The sequence below is a fragment of the Amblyomma mixtum genome, chromosome 8 (genome assembly GCF_055824585.1).
Source record: "Amblyomma mixtum isolate Tamu chromosome 8, ASM5582458v1, whole genome shotgun sequence".
Taxonomy (NCBI): Eukaryota; Metazoa; Arthropoda; class Arachnida; order Ixodida; family Ixodidae; genus Amblyomma; species Amblyomma mixtum.
In genome coordinates, this window is record NC_143019.1 from 38,606,196 (window position 1) to 38,626,544 (window position 20,349).

General features: G+C 47.8%; 1 protein-coding gene across 1 annotated transcript; it reads right to left on the bottom strand.

Moving 5' to 3' along the window:
- Positions 1–398: 398 nt before the first annotated feature.
- LOC149332138 (homeobox protein MSX-2-like) lies at positions 399–19,335 on the bottom strand. Its single transcript, XM_089557477.1, has 3 exons — positions 18,891–19,335; positions 7,535–7,698; positions 399–758 (listed from the first exon to the last, which is right to left on the bottom strand). Exons 1-3 carry the CDS (start codon positions 19,333–19,335, stop codon positions 399–401), a joined length of 969 nt encoding a protein of 322 aa, XP_089413603.1.
- Positions 19,336–20,349: the final 1,014 nt, after the last annotated feature.

Sequence of the window (20,349 nt, forward strand, 5' to 3'; positions counted from 1 at the left end):
CTCACATAGGTCCCAAGATAATAATAATAATAAAAAATTCTTATTCAGCCCTGATGAAGTATTCTGATGAGAGAAGGCTAAAATAAGCGGCTTACGCAGTCAATGAACAAAATACTAATTGTCTTCGACGTAGAAGGATGGCGCCACCGCAGTTAGTGCAACGAGAGTCCGATAGTTTGATCAAGCGTTCAAGTGCGTGACGATGTGTCACTGGTGATTTCTGACGACGCACTGAAGAAGCCTCGCCAAACACAGCATTATACAACACCTACCATTGTATGTCACCGCACGCTGAAGTGTCATCGGGAATTAATCGGAGCTCCTAGCAAAACAATACCGTACGTGCATTCCACAATGATGACACACACGGTACACTACAGGCAATCTAATTGGAGATGTCATGGTAACTCGTCGCCCGCTTTCCTACTCCACTGCGGCGGTGGAAGCGGTGGCCAGTACGTGAAGGGCGGAAGGAAGCCCGTCACGTTGCTTCCGTTCAGCACGATAGATGGCGCGGATGCCGGGCTGATTCCTCGAGGAGCGTAGATGGGTGGTGGGTTTTGCACGTGCTGCTGCAATGACAGTAGCGAGCCGCTACCGTTTCCAAAGCCAAGCGCCGGTAAACGACACATGGTCTCGGAGGCCAGCGTCGCTCTAAGGGCCGAGGACGCCGCAGTCATCGCGGAGTCGCGATCGGTGTCACGAGGCTGTCGCTCACGCTTTTCCCTTGCTCGGCGGTTCTGGAACCAGATTTTCACCTGCGTGTAGAGTGGAGAGAAAACACATTCGTTGTAAATGGTGGTAAAAACAAAGCGCTTTCGTTGTAAACGGCATTAGAAGTGCTTTCAATGCAGGGGTCCAAGTGGGATGTTCGTCGTCACTGAATTCTTCACTATTTTTTCGGAAAATATTAATGTTCTGCCTGTTCTCTTTACACGCTAGTGCGAAATGTACCGGTGTTTTGCTATAGCTCCCAGTTAAGTCTACAGATATTTAGTTAGTGTGGCGTAGCTGCTTAGCACTGAGAAATAAAACTTTCGTTCGGTAAAATTTCAAACATATTTTGGGGCGTGTGCAGGTCTCCAAAGAAGTTATCTCGATAGAATATGATTATCTGGCCGATAGAGTGCCTTGATTACTTACCAGTGAACTGTGAATGAAAAAGAAAAGTTATGCAAAAGGGAATGTTAGCGGACATAACTGCGACAGCAGGAATTTGGATCTGCTCTCTACTTTTTTATTTGGAAACGATTCTGGGCAATATAACTATACAATATGCTTCTAGTAATGAACTTTGTTTTGCTCGGCTTTATACTATCAGCAAGAATGCATAAGAAGCAGCTACCTATCAGCTGGACGTTACTATAGTTCCTCATTTATACGAGTGGCGAAGCTGCCGTTCAAAATCAAGCCGCGTTATGAAACGGCGTTTTGGTAACTTGAGTGAAACTTCAGCGCTGCCAGCAAGCTACGACAGCGATCGTCTAAAGGTGGTTTCTAGTTAAATTACTGTTTAGTGAGATAACCTTGCTGCGACAGGTGGCGCTACGAGTCACAAAACTACAAACAGACCGGCTTTCTAAGCAGGGGATTTACGGGGAGTTTGGCAACTGGTGGGATAAAGAATACTGGGTCAACACCGCCATATTTCCTCTCGCATTCAAGCTTCCTACGTTATTGAGAGCATTCGAGATTTATGATAATGAGTTGTTACGCTTGCTTGCAAGGTCACGCTTAAGACGTAATTCTGGCGACACGAACAGCAAGAAGTACGTGCAGTCTTTCTGGCACAGATTCCATACCAGCCGCTCTTTCTCGTTACTTCTGTGCAGGAGACCCAGACAACGAAGTTTTTTAAATAAAGGAAGAAGAAACAAAAACAAAATAATGCCAGGAAACCAAAGAAGAACAAAGTAAAATTAACAAGACTGAGCCGGCAAGATGAGGACGTCGATATCACAAACGCGTGCCCTTGTCAAAGGCAGGCCTGATCTGGAGTTTATCCCTCTGGAAATGGTCCGAGGGTCCCCGTGTGCGTCGAAATAATATTCCAATCATTATTAGGGCTGCGTATCGAAGCGTGATTGCGGTGTGGCCAGACGGCGGCGTCTCGTGTTATCTCTAAGAGCTGATATCTCCGCTTGTCGCACTCGCTGACCGCTCAATCCGGTCCACATTGTTGGCGAGCCGCGAAAGCTGGGGGGGGGGGGGGGATTGAGAGCCGGCTTAATAAGCAGACCTCGGTTCGCGAATTATACTTCCCGGGTTGCGACGTCTGTGAGTGCACTGGCGCGCTAATTCAAATGTTTTCGAGGGATGAAACAAGTGCTGCAAGAAATGATTGATTTCCAGGTTTCCCGACTTATGGGTTAAACCTATGTGTAAATTAAAGACTGAGAGATGAATGACAGAAACGTGAAGAAAGTGTTCGCGAAATGTAACTATTTATATCAACTGTCTTCTGCTTGCGCAAACCAGATTGTTTAGTTATCAGCATTATCCCCTTAGTATTCTTTTTTACCCGGTATCTAATGGCCAGAGGGCCTGTATGGTTGTATAAAACATTTAACCAAGAACAAACACTTTACAGATATCTACTCCACTATAATAGGTCTAAGGAGTGAAACGATTTCGGTCTCTCTCGTTTCTTCAAACTCTCCAGAGGTCGGTCTTGGGGTTAAATGTGCCGCTTATCAGTGCTGCTACTGCGGTCCTCCAGAACAAAGAGACGTTAGAGAGTTTGACTGCTTTTGAAGGCAGCTTGCCACCGTCATGTGCACCTCCCAATCATGACACGCTTTCTTTTTTTAAATAAATGACTTGTGTTATGAAATGTTGTAACGACTTCCGACAAGGTTTTCGAAGTAGTGGGGAAAACTAGCAGCAAAGTACTTGAGTTGCTGGCCAAGCCACCGACACATACCCAACAATTCTGAAAAAAAAAAAATTCATTTTTGTACGGCTAAAAGTTTACGAACGAAATTTTTTTTTCTATGTTCTGAGACTTCACTATAAAAATTAATCGTAGATCTCCCGTCAACAGCCTTGCTTTATTTTTGCGATTAACGTTTCTGCGATCGTCAAAAGCGTTCCCCATTGGTTCTCCTTGACAGTACATGCGAGTGATAGAAAAACATAAAAAATAAATTTTGTTACACATTAGAAGCATGTACCATTACCTTCGCATTTCCGCAAATGTATCACATAATTTTCCAAATTTAAAAATTTTTAGACAAGAATGTTGGACACGCCGCTAAGCTATCTTTCTAAGTAGGAGACATTGAAGTTGCTTCGAAGAAAACACAAAGTTCAGGTAACTACTGCATTATACGGCAGTCTAGAAGGCTCTGACAAAAGGTTTCAAAGTGCGTAGAATAAAATCTGCAACCAGATGTGAAAGCCATCCAGTCTTTCCAAGCGTCTTGTTGACTGCTTTCGTTTCACTACCACCATCTGCTGGGCCTTCCTCGTGCATACTTAAAGCTTGAATACCGTACGTGACACTGACTTCATTTACACCGCCTTTGGCTCATAATGGGACTCCGCAACCTTTAATGTAAAGGCAAATATATCCGAAATATCAGCGTTATTGAACCTATTGCGCTATTGAATGCTGTGCGCTTATGATAAAAGTTGCTTGTGGAAGAGTTGCCTTTCCGGCATTGTTTCATTAAGTATTGACGTTCAGTTCAGAGAAGCCCGTGCTTCTTCTTTCTGATGTCATTGTCTTTTCTGCGCTACAAAGGTAATAACACTGTCTTCGATTCCTCGATTCTATGAATTTCTTCAGTGAATCAAAAATCTTTTTGCAGGAAGTACTCTACGTCTGATATCAGAAAATTCTTACTTCTTCAGTCTGCAACAAAGACTACTAACACGGGAAGCTTTATTCTCGGGAAGCATCATTCGTAAATGCGAACCTGGTTAAGAAGGTTTTTACAGGTCACCAACCTTCTGGAGCAGTACATCCTAAACGCAAGCCACGGACCACGGCTTCTCGAAGATAGAGCTGTTTTTCTCTTGCATACTAAGCAGGAAAGATTAAATCTGACGCGTTGAGGACGCATCCGTGTCGTCATCATTGAGCCGTTTACCTGCATGCGCTCTCTTTGTTCATTCCGCTCCTTTAACTCCAATCGATTCGATGGGTCAGGCGATTATACGAAGAGCCGGGCCGGGCCGCGGTGTAATGGGGTGCCGAGATCAAAACGACCGATGACGAAGTCATGTGCTTGCGAGCTTCTCTAATAGGCTAACAATGCGACGGATGCTGTGACAACGTTTAAAATGCTAGAAAGAGCCGTCAGTAGTGTCAGGACTGAAGCGGTTGTTTGGATAGGTTTAATCAAAAGGAGCTGACTTGGACCGCTTGGAGTGCACTAAAAAAAATGAAAGACCACACTGCATTTCAGAATCTATTCGCCACATACATTCATGTCTCTTCCGTTCTTTCAGTAGTTTTGAGGTACGTCCCGTTATCTTCAAGCCGCAACTGTCAATATGGACCACGCACCTCCGCACATTCCAGGTCTTAAATGCGCAGGATTTACAGTATGCAAGCTGACGCCCATTGAAGAATCATGTTTAAAAACTAATCAACGATAGGCCGTACTGCGCTATTGCTTTTCAGTTCAATTCAAGCACCACTCACTGCCAACAGAAATGATGTTTTAGAGATATGCGAGCGTGTTCCGCGCGTACGTATGCTTTCAAATGGAAGTTGAACCGAATATTTCAGTAGAGTAACGTCTCTTGAACGCGTTCTTAACTTTTAGCATATATCGCTACCGCTTATCGCGTACAGCGCCCGCTGCTGCGCACGCGCTGATTGTTCGCGACGCTGCGGGCTTGCGCGCTGTTGATGGGAACGTGGCTCCATCTGGTGCCCTCGGGGCGATCTGCGCATGTTCAGTGGAGGCTCACTGTACGCGGTAAGCGATAGCGATATCCGACATGCTTTATACTGAGAGTGTCTATTAAGCAGAACAGAACTACGATTCGTATTTTTTTTTTCAATCCTTCATGGTATGAAGGGAATGCGAAGAAAGGAGATAGGAAATAGACTTGGAGCATGGGGTGCGACGCCCCACAACGAGGGAAGGCCGAAGCAGCGACAAAAGTTGCTGGTGAATGGCATGACTTGTACGACGGACGTGAGCACCTGCGAGGAACCGTGGTACAAAGTAAATGCGGAAAAGCCAGCGGATCTGAAGATATTAAGCAGAGCCTTCAAAACTGTGTGAAGCTACGCGAACTAAGACGACGGTGGTAAAGTACTTTTGCACTTAGAGGTGTCCTGTTGGCTTCCAGGGCACCAGTGACATGGTATATAGCAATCAAAAACTCTTAGGAATTTTTATCCAATTAAGGTTTGGTTTTGGTTTATTGGGGTTTAACGTCCCAAAGCGACTGAGACTATGAGAGACGCCGTAGTGAAGGGCTCCGGAAATTTCGACCACCTGGGGTTCTTTAACGTGCACTGATATCGCACAGCACACGGGCCTCTAGAATTTCGCCTTCAAGAAATTCAGCCGCCGCAGCCGAAATCGAACCCGCGTCTTTCGGGTCAGCAGCCGAGCGCCGTAACCACTGAGCCACCGCGGCTCAGTGGTTACGGGCAGATTTTTTTTTTCCTTTCGACGAAATATCTAGATGAATTTCTTTCGCCGCTGAAGCACTCCAACTATGTGCCCGATCCGGAAAAAAATAGTGCTAATTAGCTGGCGTCTGTGCCGCAGGGCTAGCATGATCGCAAGTCATCAGGGCATTTCAGGTTCACATAAAAGGTGTTACAAAAAGAAGCTTTGCCAGTAAGATCAGTTTCGCTAAAATTATCAGCACTTGCATTCACTTCGACGAGCTCCAAGCGATGAAGAAGAAAAAACTCGTCGGCGACGCCTCGAGTACATCATTGCACATGAATGTGATATCTTTTTTTTTTCTTGTAGACCTAAGTGACTCGCTGTAAGGCTCTGTAATTCTCATTCCGACACCAGATTAGTTTCGTTCTAGTAAAATAATGCTGCGAATGAAAGCATCCAGCAATGTCCTCGTTCTGTCATATGAACTGCCAACCATTTTTTTTTTGTGCTTCTTAGCAATTTTCCAACCAAAGAAAAAAATATAGCCACACCAAATATATCCACACCGATCAAATATCGCCACTGAGACCTTAGGACGTGTTATGATACGTCCAGTGCTGCCCACCGCGACCTCCATGTCATCTTCCCATTGACCGTGACGACAACTGCTGTCAGACGGACGAGTGAAAAAAAAGAACGAGAAATCAAAAAAAAACAAAAACAGACGAGGGAACGGAAGCGTTCAATGGCATAACAACGACGACGAAGACAGCGTCGGGACATCTGCCCTCGGTCGCATCACCGTCTCCGATGCATGCGTCATAAAGCGAGCGTTCCTCAGAATCTTTACACAACGATTCGACTAACGTTTCACGGCCGCCCATCCTTATACTGTTAATCTCACGCTGTCACTTGCTCCTTTTCTCTGCTCATCTTTCTATCCTTTCTTTTTTCTTCTCTCGACGAACTTCCCGTATCGTTTCTTTCTCAAAAAGACGCCTGTCTGGTCCACTTTGGTTGCGGCCGACTGATCCCTCTTTTTTGTCGGGCCGCACGCGCCCTATGTGGGTGTGTGTGGCTCTGTAGCTGAGGGTTGGGACTGGCTTCTCTTTTTGAAAACTGGGTCACAAAGGAAAAAGCGACTGACCCCGCGCCAACGTTCTTCCCTCCCAACAACCGTGACAAAGCAGACCCACCGGCTCCCTTCCTTGTTCCCGCACTCCCCCTTCCCCGCCGTACACCGGCAACAGCACCACTGGCCCCTGTAACCGTCCCTTCCCTTCCCCTCTATCCCGTCGTCCCCTCTCACCCACCTACTGGACGCGCTCTCTCGCTCCAAGTTGTGTTGCGGACGCCAGATATGGCTGAAAAACACTGCGATTGCGAATGGAACGCTAAAAACCAAAACGACGTTAAGCAGACTGTGGGGGCGACGACAGTCACAATTGATGTAATTATTTTTATTTGTTTGTTTGGTCGAAAGTGAATGATTATTAAAATCTAGTAAATCTGATTAGATGGATCGTCGTTTTCATCATTTTAATCTTCGTCTCCTTTATCGAAACGGGTAGAGTTGTCTGCTCCATCGTCATCATCGCCACCGCCGAATGAACACAATTGGAGAGACCCGAGCCCCTCCGAAGAAAGGAGGCGAACCATACCAAAATTTACTCGACCCATGTCTCAAAAAGCTAAATCGAGGGTAGCAGGTATAGGCCAATGGCACCAGTAAATATCGAAGCTTGGTGCGTATGTGTGTGTCTGTATTAGTATAAATCATTCTAACTCGCTTATGACGAGCACAGTTTTTCTGCTAACAGAAAAAAAAAAGCCACCCTCGCATCACAATTAAATCAATATCGTTCAATAATTTTGCCATTTTTTCCGCTTCCCAGCCGAAAAAAGCGACTCTCATGTTGGAATCTTGGTTACGCCACATTCGCGTCTCTCACCCTGGTCTCGGTGAGTCCCAGCTCCTTGGCGATGCTGTGTACCTGAGTCCCGCTCAGGTAGCGGGCAGCGGCGAACTGTGCCTCCAGCGCCGACACCTGGGCGCCCGTGAACGGGATGCGAGGATTGCGGCCCAGGTAGCGCCGGCGGGGAAGCTCACGTCGTCCTGCGTCCCAGCACCACGGGGTTGTTGGATGATGCGACACATACGCGGCATAATTGCTTTAGAGGAGGAATTAAATGATTTACTAATTACTTTCCTAAACAGCGCGCGAATGTATTTAAATTACATTACTATTCACTGCTTGTAAAAAGCCCTGACATGACTACAATTTGCGTCCAAAAATTAATGTAGTCACTAAGTAGAACGGGTTGTTGGGCTAGTTGGTTCAATACTTCATCATGGGAAGTAGAGGGGCCAGTTGGTTCATTTTTCTACTTAAAACAGTGCGCAGCGACAGGACAAAGTCTGTGTGTTTCTCGACTTTGTCCTGTCCCTGCGCACTGTTTTAAGTACAGTCGCGGGTAAAAAAGATTAGCACACATGACGGAACACCGGAGCGCCGGAATGAAAACGCGTGGCGCTGCGGGTGGCGAAGAGGCTGATAACGAGAGTGTCGGGCCGTTCCCATTCTACAGTATTAGGGGGGTTCAGCGGACTGCCACGGACACCAAAATTACTGGCTAAAAGCAGCGCTATCATCTATTGTTCCCGCGAGTTCCTTTTGACAAACCATCGCGGACATAAAAAAAAACAGTAATAAAAAGAGGCCATCTTTGCTCATGATAACCGAGCCAAAATAAATGCCGCAAGCGCAGTCACGTAGGGTCGGCACTTCAACGCTCGGGCGGTGCACGCATGATAAAGCTTACTTCATACCGGCCCCCCCTACGCTGCAAACATGGAAACGGCCCGTTAGGCAGGTCTGCGTACCGCAGCGCCGCGTGGTGAGATATACAAATTCTGATCACCAATGATCTGTGCTAATATTTTTTGCTCGCGACTGTACATCAATACTTCAGACATGGTAGTAGCGCGAAACACTCACAAGACAGGGTACGGGACGAGCACAAACTTACAATTGATTTTATTCAATGGACACAGCACATAACTGAACGAAAAGAATGCACTTCGAGCATGCGCAGCGAAAGCATGCTAGGCCTTTTGCGGGATGCGCCGTCGGAGTTGTCTACGAAATACCACTGACTTGTGGAAAAACGTGCGTAGGCTAGACTGGACGCTGCTTGAACGATCGTGCATGGGAACATAGTTTATCGCTAACAACGGGGGAGGCATCTAATTTGGCTAAGCATTGGTTGTCCTGCAGTGACTGTCGGCCATGGCTGAATGAGAAGAGAATTCTGGGCAAAAGTCACGATTCAATAGCACGTGAAGTTATGGAAGCCTGTTTCATAAAGAAAAGGGGAGATGCATGTATCAATGATTCTTCGGTAGTACTGTTCAATAGTGAGGTAGCCTTCCTCGATAAGGCAATGTAAGTTCTGACTTCGGTGTGCTATTGATTGTCACATGCTGTACCTTTTCGGTGCGCATGCTCGAAGTAAATTCTTTTCCCTTCAAAAAAATTGGCAAGGGTTTAGCTCTGGTTAAACCTGGTGGGTTGCGAAAGCAACGAGGAGAGAGAGAGAGAGGCGATGGAGAGCGCACGGCAGCGGCGGCAGCCCCGGCACGCTAGCTATGCGCCGCTAGTGTGCATGCGCAACTGGCGAGCGCGGCGGCGGCACCTCTGAGTCACCCGCGCAGCGACGGTGGCGGTGCGCCAGCTGTGCGCCTTGTGACGTCACTGCTCCTCGCGCATGCGTAGTATGGACTTGCCTCAGCTCCGCAAAATGGCTCGGCGGCTCGCGTAGTGTTGCATTGTAGTAAAATCAGTTGTAAGTTTGCGCTCGTCCCATACCCTGTCTTGTGTTAGGAGAAGGTAAGTGACGCCAACCAAGTAAAATACAGGAAAAACACGACGTTTCGGGACCGGCTCGGCCCCTTCTTCACGGTGTGACTACGGGCGAGCGCAGCTTGGCTTTTTAAGCCCCTGTGTGGAGGACCTGCGGGTCAATGGCCGCAGCCCATGGACGTAGGATGAGGGGAGAGTCCCCAGGGAACGATTCTACTCGAGTCGTGGCACATACAGCAAACACGAGAGAATGTTAATCGTTCCCTGGGGACTCTCCCCTCATCCTACGTCCATGGGCTGCGGCCATTGACCCGCAGGTCCTCCACACAGGGGCTTAAAAAGCCGGCTTAAAAAGCCAAGCTGCGCTCGCCCGTAGTCACACCGTGAAGAAGGGGCCGAGCCGGTCCCGAAACGTCGTGTTTTTCCTGTATTTTACTTGGTTGGCGTCACTTACCTTCTCCTAACATTAAATTTCCCAACCAGACAGACTTCTGTCGAATGTTTTCTTTTGAGCCTGTCTTGTGTGTTTGCGTGTGTGTGTTTCGCGCAACTACCATGTCTGAAATAATGCGGTTAATCTTAAATTACTTTTTATTTTCAGGCATACAAAGAAAAGCAAAGTAAAAGAAGCACTGAACACTCCACTCATTATTTGGTCTTCCCGCCAAATTTTCACTAAAGTAATAAGTAATTTCATTAAATTAATTCACTTACTGCCATGTCTGACGTGAAGGCCATGCACAGCACCAACCTCGATTCAAACTAAGCGCTGCACGCGGCGGCTTGATAGCGTGCTGAACATTTTATTCATGCCGTTCCTTTCCTTACAGAATACAATCTTGAAGCCTGTTTAGTTTTTCTTTGTTTTTCACCACAGGGCTATGCTAAAAACAATCTATTTAATTCCATCTGCCTTCTGATCTGGGGAAAAATTATCTCCTACTGATTAGCCACCAAATGCCTCCCGTTTCTTGGCCGATCCCTCAGTGTTGACATCTGCCGTCTGACGTTCGGATGGCAACCAAACCCCTGTTCCCTAGCTGTTTGAGTGAGATTCACTGGCGTGGTTTAATTGTGCAGAACCGGGCTCAACCGTCTTTTATCGCAATCGTCATCCTCATGACCCTTTATTCTTCTCTTTCTCCTGCTCTTTCTTCCAGACTTCTGTGTTTATTTCACAGCTGGGTAAGAACTGTAGAGGGCCGTGCCAGTCAGACATGGCCCTATTTCTTTGTATTAAACACGGGAAGTATTCCAATCTCTCGCGCTAAATTTGATTGCCTCAGTCATTGCCACAGCCGCATGACAACTAAAGTATCATCTCTCATAATAAATGGCGCACTCGCATGTGGACACATGCGAGCTTTCCAAAATTGTTCAACAGTGCGTGTGATTAAACGTAAATCTGACAACCGTACTTCGATTACTCTAGATTAAACTTGCGCAGAGAACGTAGTTGGTATATGGATGATGCAAAAAAGCAAACCAGCTGGACGCGATAACAGGGGGGAAATACATGCCCAGCCAGCCTGGGCAACACCAACTGGCGCCTTCTGTCGGCCGCAAGAAGCGAGAACCATGTAAGTGAATGCAAAAGTTTTCATTTGCAATTGAAAACAAACTAAAGCCTCCCGTGAAATGGTGCGCGAAGATGTTCATACTGATGGCTTACTTTCCCTACGCGCTGCAGAATCTCACTGGTACCCAGGCATGTGCTGTGCGACGTCAGTGCAGGCTAAAGAACACCAGGTGGTCTAAACTTAATCCGGAGCCCTCCACTATGACGACCCTCATAGCCCACGTGTCGTTTCGACAAGTTGTACACCACATTCCATAAAAATAGTGCACGTTTCCCACGAATACTACGGGAGTGGGAGCATTGGTTAATAGCATGTAAATAATATTTTCCCTTTGATGCTTCTTGTGCCTGTAGGTTTGAGATCAGCGAAACCCTCTGCGCTTTATTTGCTGCTGCGCCACATGACAGCGGTGAAAAACTGACTAAGGACTTAGCGTAGCCACATCTTACCCGTTGCGAGTCATACTGATGACAGTGATAAAGCATCTGTGGGTGTAATGCGGTGTGGTTGCGCACAACTTTGTTAGTGGCTTTAGACTCTTGCCTCCTTGCTGAGCATAAATTCGCCAGCGCGAGATCTTTTCTGTTTTGGGCATGCGAGAAAATGCGACAGTGTTTGTGAGAACATGTAAGAGCTGAATTAAAAGCCGACATTCTCGTTGCTCCTATGCGCTTTGGATTAGTGCGTGTTTTTTACGCGTAAGACAGCGGTTGGAATGCGCGTTTTACCTATGTTCTCCGTTTTTTTTAACCAACCGTTAACATCATCCCAACTATTAATCATTTACACCTTGGAAGTGCTGCCTACTACGTAGCATTGTGAGACGCGTTTAAACCAGAGTTCTCAGACAATGTCATAGAGCTGTGGTTTAAGCCACTCACTTCGAATCATTTTTTTTTTTCAATTGTTTTTCGTTAACAAACTAAAGCTTTTACTCAAATCATTTACCATTCCTCCCGAGATCTGCTTACCTTTTAAGGTTGCATTCTGAGATGTTTTGAAGTGAAACCCTCCGTTTAAAAAGCTAAAAACGAGCCGGGCGGAGGGACCGGAAGTATGAACTCTGTACAGTTGCGCATGCGCGAAACACAAGATCTCGATTCTGCTAATGTAAGATTCCTTTATGACATGCTCATCATACGGCGAAGCATTGTACAATTCTCGCTTTCTATAGTACGGGAATAAAGTAGTTGCATCGTGCTCCATAACAACATGGGACTCACTTGGCTTCGCAGCGTACCAAGATTTCGATGCAAACAGCGCCAGAGTATAACAGAAAGTACTACATCTAAACAAAGCTTTTAGTTGCCGCTTTTCTTATAGCTGGCCTGGTAGCATTCCAGGTTAACTTCCAGGCACACCTTTCCTGTACTCTATTAAAATCTCTCGCTCAAACGACTGGTGAATAGGCAGCAAATCGCGCTGGACGCATGCATAACTTATGTGGCTATCGAAACAAAGGAGGATTTAATGACAAAAAGAGTCTCCAGCAGAGTTTAAATAGGTTATACGTTTCTGTAAAGCGCTGAAGGTGCATTTCTAATCACTTCGGTGGCCTTTGAAGCAATACTTGAACACTGTCACCAGCTCTTACACGGGTTTGATGAAACGAAAGATTGTGCACGCTGATTAAGTGCCCACTCTTTCGATAGAATCAGCAGTGGCGTATTCACAACATAGGGTATGCCCTGGGTACAATCCCGCGATCTCGTCAGCAGTGGTCGTTATACGCTTTCATTGATGTCGGTAGGCGCGCAAGACGTAACACATAATCAGGAAATCGAACAAAAGTTTTACACGCACTCATGACACAAGTGCTGAACTGGGCACTTTCTCCATTCGGCTTTCATGAAGACGACATGCGCGCAATTAAAATTCTCACGCTGTTGCCAGGAAGGACAGGCTCACATCGCCATCTTGCTTCAGCGTTTTCGTCTAAGCCTGCGCACATGCCAGCGATCCCATTGGCGATAAACGAAGCAACCAGAAGGCATGCGAGCGAGTTCGAAAGCATGAAAGGAGCATATTAAAGAAAACTACGCTTGTTCAAACGTAGGTAGGCGTAATCACTCATTTTTGAACGTGGGCATTGACGCCAATGCAGCCTCAAGATTCAGGTTTCGTTGCATGTGCAACTGTGTAGACCGCCATACAGGTATAAGACGAATAAGAGACGAGAACAAGTATAGTACAATGGAATAGATATAGAACATTGTTCTCTCCTAGCAACATGCTCAGTATTGTGTGTGCTCAGATCAGGAATAGTAATGAAAAGAAGAATGAAATAAAAGCATCAGAACAAAGAAATGGTGAAAAAAAGTGCAAAAAAGCAAAGCGAAACATCGTTAATGGTTCAGTTTCACGATGCGCGATTTCAGTTCCGCGAACTTCCGCTTGATTCGGGCTAAGTACTGGCCACCGTGAAGCAACCACCACTTTCCCGTTACCGACTCCATCGTCGGCGCGCAGTGCGACAGCTCCTTCGGATACATGCGTACCCCACGCGTGCACTCAAAGGCGCCGGCAAAGTGCGGCGTACCGCGCAGCACATCGTTACAGTCGCCTCCGCCTGCAACAGCGCTCTCACTGCGATAGCAGCCGCCCGCGCAGTAGGCGAGGAAGAAGAGCTGCTCCTCGTTCATGGCGTCCAGCGAGCCTGGAAGAGGGAGCCAGTTGCGTTCCTGGTTTTCATGCGTCAGGACTCCCAGCAACGCTTCCAAGGCACGCCCGTCGGGACCCACCGTGCGATTACACCCGGGCGGAACCGAAGACAGCGGTAATAACTGCCGCAGGCGCAACTTGATACCGGATCTAATCAGTTCCGTGACGACCGCGAAGCCCAGACCTGCGAGGTTGAAGCTCCGCGGAACGTCCGGCGAGAACCAGGGCTGTACGAGCAGCGACGTCGGAACCCTGACCAAGTTGCCCTCGACGATCACGCGCGACGCCAGCAGGTCTTGCGTAGTAAGCATCGGCGCGATGGAGTCGAGGGAATCCAGCTCCTGCTGTCGGGACGCCTTCAGGATGCGCAGGTAGGACTTGAAGAAGGCGTCAGCGCCACCTTCTTCCCCGGCAACTTCCGGTAATTCTTCGCTGGCGTCCGCCGCGACGTCGGTTCGGACAGGCGGCTTTGACCAGACCGACGTGTCCTGCAAGAGGTGCCTCGGATCCACCACGCTTAACGTCACGTTCGTCGCGCCAACGTTATGGATCAGCCTGGTTAGAAAGGACGTGGCTGAGAAGACAGCCTCGGTGCTGACCTCTTGCGCAACGACGACAGCTAGAGGGGCCAGCCCGGCGACGCCGTAGACGACGCGGAAGCAGCGGTCTTTACTATAACCGGTCTTCTCTTCGGGTATCCGCAGCCGGTAGTCGGCCAGAGGTCCCAGTTGGCGGACGACCTCCCAGAAGACGTGTTGCGTGATGGCCAACGGCGTCAGGTCTTCGAAGACTCGCTTGACGAACTTCGACATCGAGGCTCCCTTGATTGCTAGGCGGTCCCAGAAGCGGCCCAGGTGTGCCTTCCACTCTGGACGCTCCATGACGCCGGGCTCGACGTAGTTGAATCTGACCAGCGTTCTGTCGTCTTTTTTTATCTTAGCGAACAGCCGGAGCACGACGTCTTCGGCCTCCCAGACAGACGCAGCCGTGAAGGTGATCCTCATGCGCGTCGGGAAGCCGAGCTCTGTGAACGTGTTCTCAAGGTAGTCGCTGTAGGTGTGCTTCTTGATGAGCACTTGCCGCTGCGTGTTCCAGGTAGCTAGGGCGACCCTCCGCCGTACCACAACCATCCGAGCGAGGGCCGCAACGTCGAAGAGCGTCTTGATGTTATAGCGCACGTCGAGGTTCAAGATAGCGTCCAGAGGTTCGATGTCCGGGTCGGCCTTGACGAAGTTGATGCGGCACTTCTCCAGGAAATGCAAGAAGTGTCGGATGCCTTTCTTCTGGTCGCCGAATACGGACAAGCACTGCTGGTAGAGAGATGCGGACGCCTGCAGGGGAGTCTGTATCCTGTCGTCGAGGGCCCAATTGGCCAGGATCGCGTGGACTCGGGACAGCATGTCCTTGTGCGGATCCTCGAGAACCAGGCTGCTGGGCGTCAAAGACGTCACCACCGCCGTCGGAGGAGACGACGAGGGCGGCGTGGAGTTCGCGACGCCAAGGCGACGGCTTCCTCCTCCGCACGCGAAGCGGTAGAAGTCGTCGCAGGGGTTGACGGCCTCGTCTATGGACGCCGAGAGCCGGTCGACCAGTCGCATGCATCCGGGCGTGACGCAGGCTCGCGTAGGTGACAGCCACTTGGAGACGTCCACGCCGAAGTAGAAGGCTGCGCACGAGCCGGACACGGCCACCATGAGGAAGCACACGAGGTAGGTGGCGCTCCAGGCGTATGACGGCCGGATCACGGTCGGAGGTTCGCCGTAGCTCTCCTGTCGAGACCAGAGGTCAGCATGCCTTTGTGGTTATATCATCAGATGCACAGTCCCGGTCAACGCGAAACAAAAAACTTACAATATACCTGGGCGCTGTGCAAATGCGTTTGCAGTCTGCAGCGAATATTGAGCGCTGAATAAAGGATGCACGAAATAACAACAAAGCCAAGCTACTGTCCTGCCCTTCTTCCTGCCCTCGCTGAGTGATGTTTAAAGACCTCAATACACACACACAAAAAAAAACAGGAGAGTACTCCTCAACGTATTCACCACTGCCGAGTTTCGTGGTTCTAAGAATATGGCTTGGCCGCCTTCGCAGAACTGAGCATATCCTTAAGTTTCGCCACAGCACCTGTTTGTTTCCTGTTTGCCCAAGAACTAATAAAACTAGGAGCTGAAAAGCTTCAATGCGCCGCTTTGCCACCACTGGCGCAAGCAAGCTGATAACGAAGCCATTAAAGTATGAGCCAGTTAAAGGACATGAAATGGAATACAATGCAAAGATGACCAAGCCTTCTCAACATTGGGAAGCACGATTACACTGGATGCCGTCGATCGGCCAAGCAGCATTGTCTGACTCGCGATGAGGGATCCTGGCCACACTGAGGACGATAATATGTCGAAGACCAAACGGTATGAAGAATAAATGCTATCAGGTTTGTTTTCAAGCGTTTTAGTACTGGACATCCTACTGTGCACACGGCCCATCGAAATTCCAAGGAGCTCTCAGATCTTAAAAATGGACTGGTACAGAAAGTGGCCGCAGTGATAGGCTAAGCAAAGGGCTACAGAAACCGCTGTTTCCTCATTGTCTCCCGTAGGCTGGATAACCGCAACCAAAAGACCCCCCGGCACGTTATCCGCTTACTGAGGCTTCCGGCGTGAGCTCCGGTGAGCGGGAACACGAAGGCGGGGTTCTTGAAGGCGGGGTCCTCGAAGGCATCGTGAAGCAGAGCGGAGAGACGAACGTGAGCTATCGCGCGAGGCAGGTCTTCTTCGTCACGCGGGGGTGCTTCTTCGTCGCCGTCTTCCGTATTTTCGGCTCCTTCATTTTCTTCTTTTTCGTCATGATATAACTACCGACGCATAAGCGAAAGAGATAAGGAGAGAAATAAAGTATTTAATGAAAGACAGAGTTTAGACATCGTTGAAACAGCTTTGACATGCTACTCTGCGTTGGCAGGAAGTTTTGGGAGAGAGGCACAAAGAGAAGAGTTCAGATTAAAAAGGTAAAAAATAGAAAACAATCAATTTAAGGGATCAACTGCATTGCGTGGAATATACATCAAAATGAGAATTCAGATAAGTTTTAAAGTTTGTTAAGAATTCCAATCCCCTGTAGGTGATATTCGCTGGAAAAAAAATTCAATGCACGTCAAAGCGAATGCAGGAACACTTTAAAGTTTCCCAATTACTGGTCTCGAAATAGGCAAGTAAAAGTTGCACTGCATGGCGGCGCGGCGCAAGGCAGACTGAGAGATCTATAGCACAATTCATTGTTACTGGAACTTTTGTGAGAGGCTCCAGTGGACGCTGGTAACATTCTCGCTCCTCCACTTAAGCTGGTCATTCCAACAGAATGGGAATGACCTGAGCCGCGGTTGTCAAAAATGCGCTACTCGCTTCACTTAAGCGGTATCTGATGCTGTTTATAAACGCGGCATTCAGTCGAAGCCCATGGTGCCGATGGAGAACAGATTCCAGATGTCGAATAACTTTTGGCGGAAACCTGTATTTTAAATGTGGGTTAGTGAAACTAAGAATCGCTTAACAATGAGCTGGCAAGATTCAGAGCAGATTCCTTTCTTCGATGCTTACTCTTTTCGCCGTTTGAGGCGAGTAAGATTTTGTCAACAATATTATCCTAAATTTCAGGCGATGGACAGTGCGACATGACATCAGCCGACGTGCCATCTTCTGCTTCTGCTCATACGCAGCTGTACAGTGCACCAGCTTCCGACTTCACCTTCGGGCTTGTCTCAAGGTTTTCTCAAAAGGCGAGTTTTGTGCCAAAACATCTTACAATGTCACCTAAAAAGTAACCCACACCCTGAGGAGAATGGTAAATGGAAAAGAAATGGTGAACTTTTGTCAAGGAGAAAAATTGAACACGAGTGAGAAGTTGACTTTGAGAATTTTGGCCAACCCTGCACATTTTGCTTGACGAGAAGAGGCAAGAGCACGTAGGGAAGAAACGATGAAGGCAGTTGTTATAGGCTGCAGAGGAAGCCGCCATTGCACTTGCTATCACTCGCACGGAAGCCCGGTATATTTTAAGTGACTCTAAAACTGCGATTATAAATTTTGCTGGAGGCCGAGTTCATGTCCCTGCTTTTGGCATACTGGACTCGCCCGATGCACCCCCGCCCCGCCAAGTGGAGCTGATATGGGTGCCTGCGCACTCCGAGCAGTCAACTAGCACGAGGCTAGTTGACTAAACGTTTTTCCAAACAAGCGCTTCTCAGAAAACACAACAGGGCAAAATGGCATACGGCACAAGCGTGAGGAGGGCGTTGAACTTTAAATTGTAGCTAACAATACTAATACAGAGTAGCCTTGTTTTTTAAGGTGACCTTGCGGCTCGTAGCTTGTACACAGTTTATTTCGCCGCCCACAGGCGTCGCGCAAGACCGCTAATCACCGTATTTTGGCTCATTCAGACCATCGTATTTGAAGACATGCACACTATGGACAGCTTTTAACTGTTATGATGAGCGAGCTTTGTGCATCGCTGTGTCGGGTGATCACGAGAACACGGTATTTATTTTTATTACTGTGCCCGTATTGCAGTGCACTATTAGTTCTGGGTTACGAATTACTACAAAGTGAACAACGTTCACCTCCGAGAAAGTTTATTAAATGGAAAGCGAATTAGTCACAGAGCATCCATATGTGTCAATATCCACTGATTATCGTCGTAAAGTAAGTCGTCATTTTTTCGAGTCGTTTTTTTTATTGCTTCTTTCCAAACGACACACGGTTTAAACCATCTGCAAGCCTCTCACGTGAGCATCTTAAGACTGCCATGAACAACTAGTGTACCTAATTAACAACAACTACCGCAGCGCCGGCCTAATGGCTTATGAATTCGCCTCATGTGTGGCAGATACGGAGTCCTATCTCCTAGTCCACCGGATGCGCACCGATTTTCCACCTGTTATAAGCTTTTCCCTGGAATGTTGATTGGCTTTTTTGCAGTTAAGTGTTTAATAAAGTAGGCCTTTGAAGTCCCCAGCCGGAGTACACCTCAAACATGTTAGCCATGGTATTCTTTGGTCAAGCTGCCCTTCCGTCATTGATATTTAATAATGATCTTTAACAAAAACTGCTCACTTTCTTCGCTTTTTCCCTCCAACTACGCCTTTCTGTAATGCATTCTGGTCTTGGGAGTAGTGAAATAAAATTAAATAAAGGAGCAAAAAATTCACTCACTGGGAAGCTTTGGTGGCTTGTAGCGGCTGCAGTGGAGCCACTCGAAGTTCGCCACCTCCCCAAGTCTGCGGTCGCAAGCAGAAGTTACGTGCCCTGGAGAGTGCGGCATCCTCACCAAACACTCCTGACTCACATCCGGCACCGTCACTTCTGGCTCCACCACAGACGTAGTAGCGACATGATTCGAACTCGAGGCCGAACCGGCTCCAGGTCCGCACGATGACAGCAGGCCATCGATGGAGAAGTCCGTCTTGCCGCATCGGGGCGATGGGGGTTCGAGGCGTTCATCTCGATGCGACGCTTCGGCTTCGCCTTGTTCTAAGTCGAATTCAATCCTGTCGACTTCAGCGGATGTCGTTGCAGTAGTTGCGTCCGGCGTCGCACCCTGATGGCTAACAGACGACGATCGTTGGGGGCGTTTTGTTGTTCCGTGGCGTTCCGACATTCGTTCTTACACGTAAAGGCGTTCATATGAGGTCGAAGTGTGATATTCAGGAATACCGACGGGCGATGGACCTCTGAGTATATTCTTCGATCCCTCAGGAGTATCATGCATGCTGAACGGTCAAATAAAGATGTGAGGAAACAGCCTGCTTGTAAACGTTGTTCGGCTCTCGATATCGGAGAGGCTGACCAGCTAGCTTAGGTTTCTTCTCTGATCTGAAAGAAGTGAAAAATGCAAATAGCAACAATTTATTTGCGATTGACTTGCTTCTCGAGGGCTGTTCAAAGCGGCAAAGGGTCCTAAAACTAAACATGGTTAAAATCTTTCAAGACCTGCCGAGATATTCGCAGTATTCGTCCCATGTAGTTCTCCAGTAGAATGGCAAGTTGGGCTAGCTGAGTTAGTTCTGAAGGATTAACACAGTGCGAAATGGGATGTTGAGCGAAGAATGAGACGGATGAATGACAAGCATTGTATTGCGTATTTATGGTTTTTCGTATAAAGTCCACGATCGCAGTGCATTTTACCTTCAAAGTCATAATGCTCTCACAGAAAAACAAAAAACAAAAACAAGAATCTGACAATAGCCTCCGGCCGCTTTTGAGTTAGGTACTTCAGGTTCAGGTGCTGGGGGCTGATCGCAGAGTGCGAGAAAATCCGCTTCATTTATTCCCGCACAAGTCATGTATTCAAATCAAAAATTTTGGTGGCGGTCTTCCCTCACTTGCGATTACACTGCCAGACAGCAAGGCTGGTACAGAGATCGCTAGGGCATATGATCAAATAATATTGCTTAAATATGTAAGCGTTTAACTTATGCTTCTTATTATTTTTCTCAGACGCACAACACGGCTTCTGCAGAACACTGTACTGTGAAACACTACTTTTTACATTTATGCATAAGCTCCAATAATTCCTTGACCACCGCCACTTTTTCTTGCTTTTCCTTACATTTTTATCAGAAACTCTTCAAAGTATAGCACAAGCTACAACTCTTAAAATTAAGCCAACTCA

Coding starts and splice junctions, on each gene's coding strand:
- LOC149332138 (XM_089557477.1), bottom strand. CDS start 19,335: ATGTCGGAACGCCACGGAACAACAAAACGCCCCCAACGATCGTCGTCT. Junction 7,699..18,890: donor CAAGCCACCAAAGCTTCCCA/GTGAGTGAATTT, acceptor GCTGGGACGCAG/GACGACGTGAGCTTCCCCGC. Junction 759..7,534: donor TGGGACTCACCGAGACCAGG/GTGAGAGACGCG, acceptor CTCTACACGCAG/GTGAAAATCTGGTTCCAGAA.